This window comes from Lepidochelys kempii, chromosome 4, assembly GCF_965140265.1.
Source record: "Lepidochelys kempii isolate rLepKem1 chromosome 4, rLepKem1.hap2, whole genome shotgun sequence".
NCBI lineage: Eukaryota > Metazoa > Chordata > Testudines > Cheloniidae > Lepidochelys > Lepidochelys kempii.
Genome location: NC_133259.1, coordinates 9,351,573 through 9,364,823, shown reverse-complemented (window position 1 = coordinate 9,364,823; position 13,251 = coordinate 9,351,573). Strand labels below are relative to the sequence as shown.

At 40.0% G+C, this 13,251-nt stretch overlaps 1 protein-coding gene across 6 annotated transcripts in view; it reads right to left on the bottom strand.

The window, feature by feature from the left end:
* The window catches only part of WRN (WRN RecQ like helicase), a 112,078-nt gene that overhangs the window by 89,422 nt on the left and 9,405 nt on the right, over positions 1-13,251 (bottom strand). For all 6 annotated transcript variants that reach the window (XM_073340321.1, XM_073340320.1, XM_073340325.1 and 3 more), the window contains exon 2: positions 4,395-4,516. In XM_073340321.1, coding sequence (XP_073196422.1) covers positions 4,395-4,469 — 75 coding nt within the window. In that variant the 5' untranslated portion in view covers positions 4,470-4,516. The remainder of the gene's footprint in view (positions 1-4,394; positions 4,517-13,251) is intronic.

Genomic DNA, 13,251 nt, shown 5'->3' with positions numbered 1-13,251 from the left:
ACATACAATATGATGGGGGCTAATTTAGCTACAACTAATCAGGAGAAAGATCATGGAGTCATCGTGAATAGTTCTCTGAAGACGTCCACGCAGTGTGCAGCAGCAGTCAAAAAAGCGAACAGGAGGTTAGGAATCATTAAAAAAGGGACAGAGAATAAGACGGAGAATATCTTATTGCCCTTATATAAATCCATGGTACACCCACATCTTGAATACTGCATACAGATGTGGTCCCCTCATCTCAAAAAAGATATACTGGCATTAGAAAAGGTTCAGAAAAGGGCAACTAAAATGATTAGGGGTTTGGAACGGGTCCCATATGAGGAGAGATTAAAGAGGCTAGGATTTTTCAACTTGGAAGAGAGGAGACTAAGTGGGGATATGATGGAGGTATATAAAATCATGAATGGTGTGGAGAAAGTGAATAAGGAAAAGTTAGTTACTTGTTCCCATAATATAAGAACTAGGGGCCACCAAATTAAATTAATGGGTAGCAGATTTAAAACAAATAAAAGGAAGTTCTTCTTTACACAGTGCACAGTCAACCTGTGGAACTCCTTGCCTGAGGAGGTTGTGAAGGCTAGGACTATAACAGGGTTTAAAAGAGAACTCGATAAATTCATGGAGGTTAAGTCCATTAATGGCTATTAGCCAGGATGGGTAAGGAATGGTGTCCCTAGCCTCTGTTTATCAGAGGGTGGAGATGGATGGCAGGAGAGAGATCACTTGATCATTACCTGTTAGGTTCACTCCCTCTGGGGCACCTGGCATTGGCCACTGTTGGCAGATAGGATACTGGGCTGGATGGACCTTTGGTCTGACCCAGTATTGCCATGCTTATGTTCTTATGCTGGTGAGAGTTTTAACTCCTGGGACTGGAACCCAAGCAGGACAGGTCAAAGGGTAGGGGCCAGACACAAAGCACTACACTAAGTTGGGCGTTGAGCAACGGTCAATAACCTAGCCTTGTAAAAAAGTTATGATACAGAAATACAACTAGATAGCCATTCTGTTAAACAGCAGGATAGACAAGGATGTCAGAGCCTTCTTTGCGCCCTAAGCGAAAACTGATGGTGCAAGAAGGATTCAGATGTAAATGGGACTATTCGGGTGAGTAAAGTTAAAAACCTGCTTATGTGTTTGTAAGATCAGGGGCTCAATTTTCAATGTTTTGTATTATGCACTAGTTTTGTAAAATGCAAATAACATGCCCAAGTAGTGCAATTAAAGAAAACCCAGCATTTATAACGCAGTTCATTAAAGAGCTTAATCTAAAGTCACAATAGCACAGTCACTGGCAAACCAAACTGCACCAAAAAAAATAAAAATTCTCCAGCATACCTGGAGACAGCTTCAGAGACAGGGGAGGGGGGCTGGATGTGCATGCCTGCCTGCCTGATCACGAGGGGGGGGGGGAAGCTGGTCGTACGTGCATGCCAACAAGCAAGAGAGATTCTGTCCCTCTCTCTTGCGACTGCAGCTCCCTGGCATGTAGGTGTAGGGCTTTTTATTATGCAGGAGGCAGGCTGAAGGCACAAATGAAGCAGCCTGCCTGAGTTAATTGAATTAATTCTCTGAGGCACACATGGTAGCACCCTGACTGTTGTAGTAAAATTGTTAAAGTTGCTGTTGATGGTTAATTGAGCTCATTCTCTGAGGCAGAAATGTAGCAGCATGCCTATTGTTAGTTAACTGTCCCCATTCTCAGTCAATTCCCCCAGAAGCATTAAAACCTGTGAAAGTTTTAAGGCACCTGCATTGCCAGAGTGATGTAAAGGAGTCTTATTATAAATGACAGTAAAGGAATCCTCAGCAAGGAAGATCTATTTGCTTTCTCACTTTTTTCCTGTGCCAAAGCGGCACAATGGGGTTAGATTATAGCTCAGAATTTATTTTACTTACCCATTTAAAAAAAAAGAAAAAAGACTTTGAGGGCAAATAAAGCATTTACCAAGCAGTCAATAAAATGTCAGGACAATCAGAACCAAGCACTTCCCAAAGTACCCAGCCAAGTCCAGGACAATGATTAGCAAAACTGTATGACTTTCATGTGTGAAAGTCTGAGCAATTTAAAATGACATTCTACTCTTCCCCACCGGTTTGGTATTCTGTAATGTAATTTAAATGAAAATCAGGATTATAACTGGAATGCAGGGTATTAGTTACCAAGTGTTTGTAACTTAACTTTCATGTGTTTAAGAAATGCTGAATAGTTATCGTGACTTTTTCCTGTATTGTAGTTTAAATAAATTACCAAAACTATTGAAACTGGTGTGATTATACTGCATTATTCTGACACATAAAATATGCAGAATTTTGAATTTTTTGGCGCAGAATCCCCCCCAGGAGTAGTATCTTGTAACTGAAGAAGGTAAACCTATTCAGTATGATAGTTTAAGCAGCAACTTAAGAGGAACCGTTTGGGCCAGCTGATGCCAAGAGCAGATCTGCATAACTTTAGCCTCTGCAGTCGAAATACTCTACCAACTCCTGCTGATGCAAATGACAGAGGACCTAAGGAGGTATGCAGGAAGGGAGGACAGAGAAAGATCTGGGCTTGGGAGGGAAGGGGAAAATTGCCCCCACTTCCTGTGGAGCTCCTCAGATTTGCCGGAGGGGAGATTCTCACACAAATCTTAGCAGGCTGATTTGGTCCCTCTTGCAAGACATTTGATGGAAGCATTCTCCTTCCCACCTTGGGTTGTCTCCGAGTTCTCTTCTCTAAAGAGCAAGGCTAGAAATGTACCTGTTTGTTTTTAAAAAGAGGACTCAGGTCTCCAGCCACAATTTGACATCCTATGATAAGCATGCCAGAGCTGGTAATCCCAATCAAATTTTGAAATTATACTTCAAATTAACAAAATGTAGGTGCTGAGCGCTAAGTCTCAACCACTATGTTTTCTCTCTCTCCCATCTTCTTTGTTTGGAATTTTTGTGGTGTGATACAGGCCACTCAGTTTATGTGTTATGAAGTGGCAAAGTTAGACTATCAACTCTGAACACCTATTTATAGGACATCCTATTCTGGAATCCCTTCTACAAATCACTTCAGATTTGGTAGTAATACCCTAATTTAACCTAGTCTCTTCTCAATGAATTTTGAGGTTGATATAATGTTATAAAAGTTCTTCTGGTTTTTAAAAGGAGGTCATAATCATGATTATAAAGAAGAGTCAGCTGCAACTTTAACTGTGGAGCAACTGCTGTTACTCCATAGCACTAGAGTATAGTAAACTCAGACTATCAGCTATGTAATGTACTACTCAGTGTTTTATACACAGTAACACTCCTGTCTTGACTGCTATTAATTAATTTAATCCTCATGCCATGTTGCTGTTTAGTCACTGACAGACAGACAGAGCGAATTATATTTGTTGCGTGTCTGTGTTAATGACTTGATATTGTTGAAATAAGAGGCTCAATTTAAATGATTTCATCTAAGATTATTAATCAGAGATAAGTACAGCACTATACAGAAGACAGAAATAAATACATTACTACCCTTTGTTTTCAGACTAAGAGCTGTACGTATATCTTACCTGCATCTGGAAGGGACATGCAGTTTTCATTTCCCCGCCCCCAAAGTTTTCATATCACTATCATTATATAGGATTTCAGACAAACGAAACCCAGTTTCCAAGAATATTCTCCCAGAAACATATGTTGTGATGTCATTTCTATACATTCTCAGTTTACCTGACTCTTGTGTCAAAGCATAATTATTTACCGCTGAGGGCACTAACAATTCTTCAAGTTAATATCTCTCAGTGCATCCTTCTTACCCCACAATCATTCTTCCGTATTGATTCCCCCAACAGAAAACATCTGCTATGACAATAATCTCTTATTAGTTTCCCAAGTCTATATATGCTTATGTCAGCATTTTATTTTAATTTATATATATATATATATATATATAATGTTAAGGAGATGATTTCCAAGAATATCTAGAGTTTTATAGACATGAAGGCACCCTAGAGTTATTAAATACATTCCTAAATAGGGTAACTTACTGGTCAAGGACCAGTGTTCTGGACTTTAGAATTCAGACATACTCTTTGTTGAAGATACAGATTCTAAAGAATAGTTAATATATATAAATGAATGAAATATAGAAAAAGGAAGAACTAAAAGTATTACTATTTACTAACCGGTACTAACATATTACATGGTGAAATTTATATTAAGATTGTTATTCTGTCAAATGAAAAATTATGTAGGGCAAAATGGATCAAAAACGTACCACATATATACAATTAATCTACAGACAAGCTATAAATATGTTAACAGTGAATACTGGAACAATGGTGCGAGCTGAAAATGTATTAATATTGAACGTTAGTCGAAACCATCTGTGTAATGTAGCACAACTAGATTTTCAAATCAGATCCTACCTTTTTGTCACCCACAGCATTGTCTTTACTCTGTGCAGACATCCACTGGGGAAGTTTATGATGTGGAGAAATCATTTTCAATTCTATATGATTAATTCTCCTGCATTTCTGTTACTTTTGTTCTGTAAAATTTAAGGGGGAAAAAAGGCAGTTAGTGAACAGTCGGTATACGAATGAGAGCTATTATTGCTGTTTCATCATTTTTAGTCCCCCAGGGTCTTCATTTTAGCTGATCACTTTAGGCTCAAGCAATCTGTCCGCAGGGAAGGAAATGTACGTGACCTAGGTAAATGCAAGAGTTCTTCATCAGAGTTTCACCATCTGTTACATGTATACACAAATGTATAAAAATACATGAAAGAAGAAAATCTCGAAATATCCTCCTGAGAGAGAGTTCAGTAAAGTCTTTTGCACATTATGACAGCAACAACTAATTTAGGATGAAATGACTTCAGTGTATTTTTCCACTAAAATAATTCAGCCATTAACAGCTATGGTGCTAACATACCAAGCAACCATTGGGATTTGTTTGTTTAACACAATCTAGTGATGCACAGTTTTGTTCTTTAGCCAGCCTTCTTACTCAGAGAGTTACATGCAGTTTGCATAATTCATGGTTTGAAAACTCCCTTTGCAGAGAGTAGGAACACTGTTCTGATGAGAGCAGGTTGCCTCTGCTGTGAGGATTGGTCCTGAATGTTCCCACCCCACCAAGTTGTGTTGAAGAGGAACTCGTGGCGCAGCAACACACAACACTGGTCTTGCCACCTCTCAGTGCGGTTACACTGCCCACCGTGCTGTCTCCAGCAGTTCTTGTTCAACTCACTGCTTTGTTGCATGTCTAAGTTAATGACTCAAGATTTTTAAACAACGGGCTCAACTGGAATTATTTAATCTAAGATTATCAATCAGAGATTAGTCCAGCACTATACAGAATACAGAGATACGTTATTACCCTATCAAGAGCTGGCTCTGTCTCACTATATCTGGAGGGAAGCGCAACCTTCACTCCCCCAGTGAAGTTCCCATACCAATATCATTATATAGGGTGGTAGACAAAGAAACCTTTTTTGCCAAGAATATTCCCCAGAAACATATGTTCTGATGTCATTTCTATACATTCTCAGTTTACCTGGTTTATGTGTGAAGGCCTGATTATTCACAGCTCAGAAGACTAACAATTCTTCAAGAGAATCTCTCTCAGTGGGTCTTTCTTACCCAACAATCATTCTTCCCTACTGAGTCCCCAACAGAAAACATCTGCTGTAACAACCATCCCTTATTACTTTCCCAAGTCTATATATGCTTATGTAAGCATTATATATATGCCCTATATGTATGTATGTATGTATGTATGTGTCTATGTTAAGGAGATTGTTTCCAAGAATATTTGGAGTTTTATAGACATTAAGATGCCAGAGATTGTTAAAATAAGGCATGATGGATAACATTCCCGCATAGGACCAGTGTTCTGCACCTTAGAATTCAGACACACTCTTTGTTGAAGATTTTAAAGAATAGTTAATATATAAATGAATCAAATAAACAGAAAAAAAGAACTAACAGGGTTAATATTTACTAAGAGACATTAACAGCTTCCTCTTGAGTTCTGTAGCAGAGACCAGAGGCAACACAACAAATGCACACAGCTCAGCACCCAAGAGCCTCAACAGCTTCCCCTCCACTGGGCCACCAGAGAGGGCAACACAATTGCAAGTGGTAGAGGAATGGCAGGCCAGTATTGAGATGAAGGAAGATTAACAACAGGAAAGAGGGAGAGCCTGGGCAAGGAGAGAGAAGATAAGATAGATCTGGTAAATGAGGAAGTGACAGGAGATAAAGGAGTACTTGTGGCACCTTAGAGACTAACCAATTTATTTGAGTATAAGCTTTCGTGAGCTACAGCTCACTTCATCGGATGCATAGAATAGAACATATAGTAAGGAGATATATACACACACACACACACAGAGAACATGAAAAGGTTGAGGTAGCCATACCAACTGTAAGAGGCTAATTAATTAAGATGAGCTATTAGCAGCAGGAGAAAAAAAAAAACTTTTGTAGTGATAATCAAGATAGCCCATTTAGACAGTTGACAAGAAGGTGTGAGGATACTTAACATGGGGAAATAGATTCAATATGTGTAGTAACCCAGCCACTCCCAGTCCCTATTCAAACCCAAGTTAATGGTATCTAGTTTGCATATTAATTCAAGCTCAGCAGTTTCTCATTGAAGTCTGTTTTTGAAGCTTTTCTGTTGCAAAATTACGACCTTTAAGTCTGTTACTGAGTGATCAGAAAAGGAGTACTTGTGGCACCTTAGAGACTAACCAATTTATTTGAGCATGAGCTTTCGTGAGCTACAGCTCACTTCATCGGATGCATACCGTGGAAACTGCAGCAGACCAGAGAGGCTGAAGTGTTCTCCTACCAGTTTTTGAATGTTTGAATGTTATGATTCCTGATGTTAGACTTGTGTCCATTTATTCTTTTGCGTAGAGACTGTCTGGTTTGGCTCTGTTTTGACAGATTGACAGAGCCAGAAGAGGAGTGCCCAGAAGTCACCTACTACAGGACAGGCCCAACAAAGAAAATAACAGAACGCCACTAGCCATCACCTTCAGCCCCCAACTAAAACCTCTCCAGTGCACCATCAAAGATCTACAACCTATCCTGAAAAATGATCCCTCACTCTCACAGATCTTGGGAGACAGACCAGTCCTTGCTTACAGACAGCCCCACAACCTGAAGCAAATACTCTCCAGCAACCACACACCAAAAACACTAACCCAGGAACCTATCCTTGCAACAAAGCCCGATGCCAACTCTCTTCACATGTTTATTCAAGTGACACCATCACAGGCCCTAATCACATTAGCCACGCCATCAGGGGCTCATTCACCTGTACATCTACCAATGTGATATGTGCCAGCAATGCCCCTCTGCCATGTACATTGGCTAAACTGGACAGTCTCCATGCAAAAGAATAAATAGACACAACTCTGACATCAGGAATCATAACATTAAAAAACCGGTAGGAGAATACTTCGACCTCCCTGGTCACTCAGTAACTGACTTAAAGGTGGCAATTTTGCAACAGAAAAGCTTCAAAAACAGACTTCAACGAGAAACTGCTGAGCTTGAATTAGTATGCAAACTAGATACCATTAACTTGGGTTTGAAGAGAGACTGGGAGTGGCTGGGTTATTACACATATTGAATCTATTTCCCTAAGTTAAGTATCCTCACACCTTGTCAGCTGTCTAAATGGACCATCTTGATTATCACTACAAAAAATTTTTTTTCCTTCTGCTGTTAATAGCTCATCTTAATTAATTAGCCTTTTACAGTTGGTATGGCTACTTCCACTTTTTCCATGTTCTCTGTATGTATATACACCTCTACCCCGATAGAACGCTGTCCTCAGGAGCCAAAAAATCTTACCACGTTATAGATGAAACTGCATTATAGCGAACTTGCTTTGATCCACTGGAGCATGCAGCCCCGCCCCCCGGAGCACTGCTTTACCGCGTTATATCCGAATTAGTGTTATATCGGGTCACGTTATATTGGGGTACAGGTGTATATATATATCTTCTTACTATATGTTCCATTCTATGCATCCGAGGAAGTGATCTGTAGCCCATGAAAGCTTATGCTCAAATAAATTTGTTAGTCTCTAAGGTACCACAAGTACTCCTGTTCTTTTTCCGGATACAGACTAACACGGCTGCTACTCTGAAACCTGTCATTATGCACGGAGATAAAGAGAAGGTACTTACTGGTGTCTAATGTTCTGAGTCACCTCTGTGCATTTGCACTTATGGGAGTTGCTCACCGGTGGCAAGCACACAGAATCTCCTGGAAGACAGCATCCACGAGGGTGGGGGGAGAAGGGGAGAGCACACATGGGCAAGTGCCCTCTCATGGCATCAAATGTTCAGCAACTCAGGCTATAAGAGACTTCACCTTCTTCACTTCCTGTCCCTTCTCCTGAACCAGTGTCCTGATGTTATACAGGACTCTGAGGTGAAGGGAAAGATGGTCACTGAGTGTGAATGCACAGGAGATTGGTGGATAACCTCTCCTTCTTTGCGAGCCTCAATACCAGGGGTGGATAAAAATCAATTTTTTTTTCATTTAAATCGGATTTTTTTGATCAAATGCTTTTTGAGGAAAAAACCTATCTAAAGATAGTTTGAATTAAGATACATTATAGCTCAAAGATATCTCATTATAGAATAAGGATTATACATTCTAATTCTATAGTATAAGACAATACAGTCATGTAATATTTAAGAAAAGTTTTGTAAATTAGTTCCAATAGTTCATGGATTAGGGACCCAATCTTATGGGATTGCAGGGGCTTCTGTATAGATTTAGATTAATCTTTCTATTTACCCAATGGGACTCAGTGCTCAGTCTAGAAGGTACCATCAGAGAGGCTTAGTTTTGCAGTTCTCAAACTGTGGATTTGTGTCTCCAGAGATAACATGCTTGTTAACAGCAAAAATGTTTTTAAATCAATAAAATAAATAATATATCAAGGTAAGAAATAACAGACCTCAACCCGATTGTCCCTCTGCAAATTTGTGTACACAGAGTCAATCCCTTACCTTTCTAAAAGTGCAAAGTTTCAAAAAGTTCAATAAACAGAAGATGGTTGGGGGCAGAATAGATCTGGACAAGGAGAAGAACTCTGGAGATAAATGTGAGAAGGGAGGGACAGGCAGTTGAAACAAAAGTGAAACTGTTTGAGCAGCATATTCCAGAAATCTTGAGGTCTTTGAGTATAGCCTTTATTGATTTGAGATCTACCATACCATTCTCTCACTAGAAGGGAAAACCTATAATGGCATCAGGCTGTAAAAGTGACCCAGTTTGGGAATAAGAACCATTCAAGAAATATGTTTGCTGATAATGTTTTAAAGAAAGTCACACCAGTGAACTGATGGAAGTCACTTAAGCACTTGGATTCAGAGACTGTTGAAGTGATAATCTCACTTTTAACAGCAGTAGCTTCTTCTGCCGGTGTAGAAAGAATATTTTCTTCCTTTGGACTAATTCATTCCAAATTGAGAAATCATTTGGGACCTGAAAAAGCAGGAAACCTTGTTTTTCTTTTCCAGATTATGAACAAACAAGAAAATGAAAGTGAAGACGACTGAGTTAGCTGCAGACGCCAATATTTTAAGTTTCTCATGTTGACCTGGCTGACATAGTTGATTTAATTTTTGTTGTTGTTTTTTTAATATTTCATTTAACTATTTTAGTTAAACAATTTTAACAAAAACAAACCTGATTTTAAAAAACTTGAATGTTTAACTAAATTCAAAAATTCAGATGCTTGTTTTGTTAAAATATTTTATGTTTGCTGTTGTAGAAAAAATCCAGAATACATAACGTTGTTGTTTCAGTTAAATAAAACAATTTAAAATGTCTGTCTGGTGATGTTCTCTTCCTAATACAACATAGCAAGAAAATCCTCCAAATATTAATGATTAACCTGTTGAATTGGAGATAGTTCACCTCCCAATGACTTCATAAATATCTGCTTCAATTACCTTTGATAAATGAAATAACCAAACAAACAATCATTCATTTTCTGATAGAGCTGTAAAACTATTCTGAAAAGTTTTCAAAATAAATCATTTAAAAATATATATAGTGTGTACCTTCTAAAAATGAAACCTACATCTATCTCTGAGTTGTGAAGAATATGTATTAAGGTTATAACAACCAACAAAAATGCACTTTTATGTAGAAATCCATGATTAAATTGAGTCTTCCTGACTCGTGATTTGAATCAAATCCACCCTGCTCAGTACATTCCCACTTGTGGGAGATTAGTGGGTGGTATTGCCCAGGTGGATGAGGAGCTCTTAGCAAAATACAAACGGCAACATTGCTCTCCCAAATTGAGCACTGGAGTGCCATGCTAAACACATGGAGTAGTGCCTGGTGAAAAATACATACTGGCCTTCAAGTTGCAGCTCTACAGATTTTCCCTACTGGGATGTACATGCCACAGAAGCCACCGGGGTTCCAGTCGAATGGTCCTCAACCCTTACTAGTCCTGGTACCCTCACTACGTTGAAATAGTTTTATACAGACCTAAATCCAATTAGATGATCTCTGTGTGGCAAGGTGGATTGATTTAAATCAAAGCAATTTAATCACGATATAATCAGCAAGCAGGAAACTGAGTTAAATAATTTATTTTAATCTTAGTTTGCTTTTGTACTTTTTATTTTTCTAAAGAAAGGCCGATTCTCACTGGTTGCTAAACATGTTGATTTGCAATTAAATTAGCCTTTACAGCTAAATTTGGGCATTCTTTTTGCTAATCAGGAGGATGCACTATATCTATATATATTTATTTAAGCAATTATATAACAATTTATATTTATTCAGATTTTTACATTTTTATTATGTTAGAAAATGGTGAATTATGCATTTCTTCTTTACTAGATGGTTTTTTATTTATGATTTTTATCACTATTTGGATGGAAATTCAATCACACAAAAACAGTCTCATACTTTTCTTTAATTAGTTAAACAAAGTTACTTTAAATGTGTTGGATACATAAGTAAATGTTTATCAAAACATGCTTTGCATTTAAAACTAATGATTAATTAAACAATAGAAGTATTATCTGTGGTTAGCTAATTGAATTTCTTGTTTCTGGTTACCAGATTCTTCAAGATTGTAGAATTAGTATGTCTCATCCTCTCACACCGAGGCCTGGTCTAAGCTACAAAGTTAGGTCAATATAAGCCATGTTAGGTCGATTTAATAACGTATGTGTCTACACTACCAAGTCCCTTCTGCTGACCTAAGTGGCCTGTAAAGTCGACTTCTGTACTCAATCTCTGCGAGAGGCATTGTGCTTGATTCGACATGGGATAGTGTAGACACTGCGTTGTGTAATTTGAATGAATTGGCCTCCAGAAGGTGTCACACAGTGCTCCGCTGTCACTGCTTTGGAGAGCACTTTCAACTCCACTGTATGTCAGCCAGGTACACAGGAAACAGCCACTCCCCTGTTAAAGCCCTGGGAACTTTTGAATTTTCATTTCCTGTTTGATCAGCGTGGAGAGCTCATCAGTACAGCTGATCATAGAGACTCAAGACCGCAAACGCACTCCAACATGGAGTACACAGGAGGTGGTGGATCTTATTGTTGTATGGGGAGAAGAGTCTGTGCAGGCAGAGCTCAATCTAGCAGAAGAAACACTGACATCTATGCCAAAATCGTGGGGGGTATGGGGAGAAGGGCTACACCAAGGACCCACAGCAGTGCCGCGTTAAAATAAAGGAGCTCCAGCAGGCGTACCATAAGACAAGGGAGGCAAACAGTCATTCTGGTTCTGCCCCACAGGCATGCCGCTTTTACGAGGAGCTGCCTGAGATTCTCAGCGACGACACCACCACTACCCCAAAACTCTCCATGGATACCTCCCAGGAGCCCCAGGTGGCATCGAGCAGCAATGAGAAGGAAGAGGAGGAGGAGGAGAATGCAAGGCAGGCAAGCACAGGATCCATTCTCCCCGAAAACTAAGAACCATTTTTAACCCTGGAGCCCATCCCTTCAGGGGACCAATTGCTGGGGGACCATGATGCAGGGGAAGGCAACTCTGTGGAATGCACATTTCCAATCAAACTGTAGGGTTACATGCTGTTATTTTTTAAGTTTAATCTGAACAAAAAAAGTAGGTGTAGTGGGTATCTGTGGCCACTCCAGCTACGCAGAGGGTGCTCTCAGAAAAAAGCGGTTTATGTGCACAGGGATGGCCTTGGAATCCTCCACGGCGATCTCTAGGAAGCTTTCATGGAGGGTCTCTGCAATCCTTTGCAGCAGGTTTCTGGGAAGGGCTTCCTTATTTCATCCACCACAGGAGGACACTTTCCCACACCACTCCAGTATTAACTCTGCTGGCATCATTGCAGCACAAGGGCCAGATCTGTACCCAGACAGCATCTGCTCCCTTTCCATCTCTGTTACCCTCAGGAGAGTGATATCGCATAGGGTCATCTAGGGGAAATGGGGGGAAGTTTTGGATGCTAGCCCTTAAGCCGCAAACAATTCAACAAGTAATCCTCCCCACAATCCACAATCACTGTGTATTGCAACCAGGATTTTTTTAAAAAGGGAGGGGGTGGGGGGAGAAGCTTCCTCTTGGTCTCCCTTCCCCCCCCAACAACCTGGTGTCGCTTTTGTAAAAATCAAACTATTTGGGGGGCATTGGTACATTGGTACAGGTACATTGGTACCTGTCCTCAGGGTGCTAGGGGAAAAGAGGCTTTTCTGAAATTCCAACCAGTGATCCCAAGGATGTGTTCACAAAAGCTGCAGCAAAGACCTCGTGCCCATACGCACCATGGCTGGAGCAGCAAACCGACTCTTGCAATAGCCAGTGGTTGTGATTACGTTGTGGCCTGCAGGGAAGTGCACTGAGGAGTATTTATTTCATAAAAAGAATTAACCTTGCACCAGAAACAATGCATGCACTGTCAATGCTACCCTTGTCCTTTGTATTCTTTGTAGCTGAAACCTTGTCTGTCGGTGCATCCTCCACACTGGGGCAGAGACTTTCCCAGATTAAAAGGCGGAAAAGACGACTCGGGAGGACATGTTCAATGAGTTAATGCACGCCTCTGAGAATAATAAGACAGAGCTCAGAGCATGGAGAATTACAATGTCTGACAAACTGGATATGGACAGAGAGGACAGGAGAACATGCAGGGAACAAAAGCGTGCCACGCAGGAAGAGATGCTGTGGATTATGAAGGGGCAATCAGACATGTTGAGGCGTCTGGTGGAGGTTCAAGAAAGGCAGCTGGATGCTACAG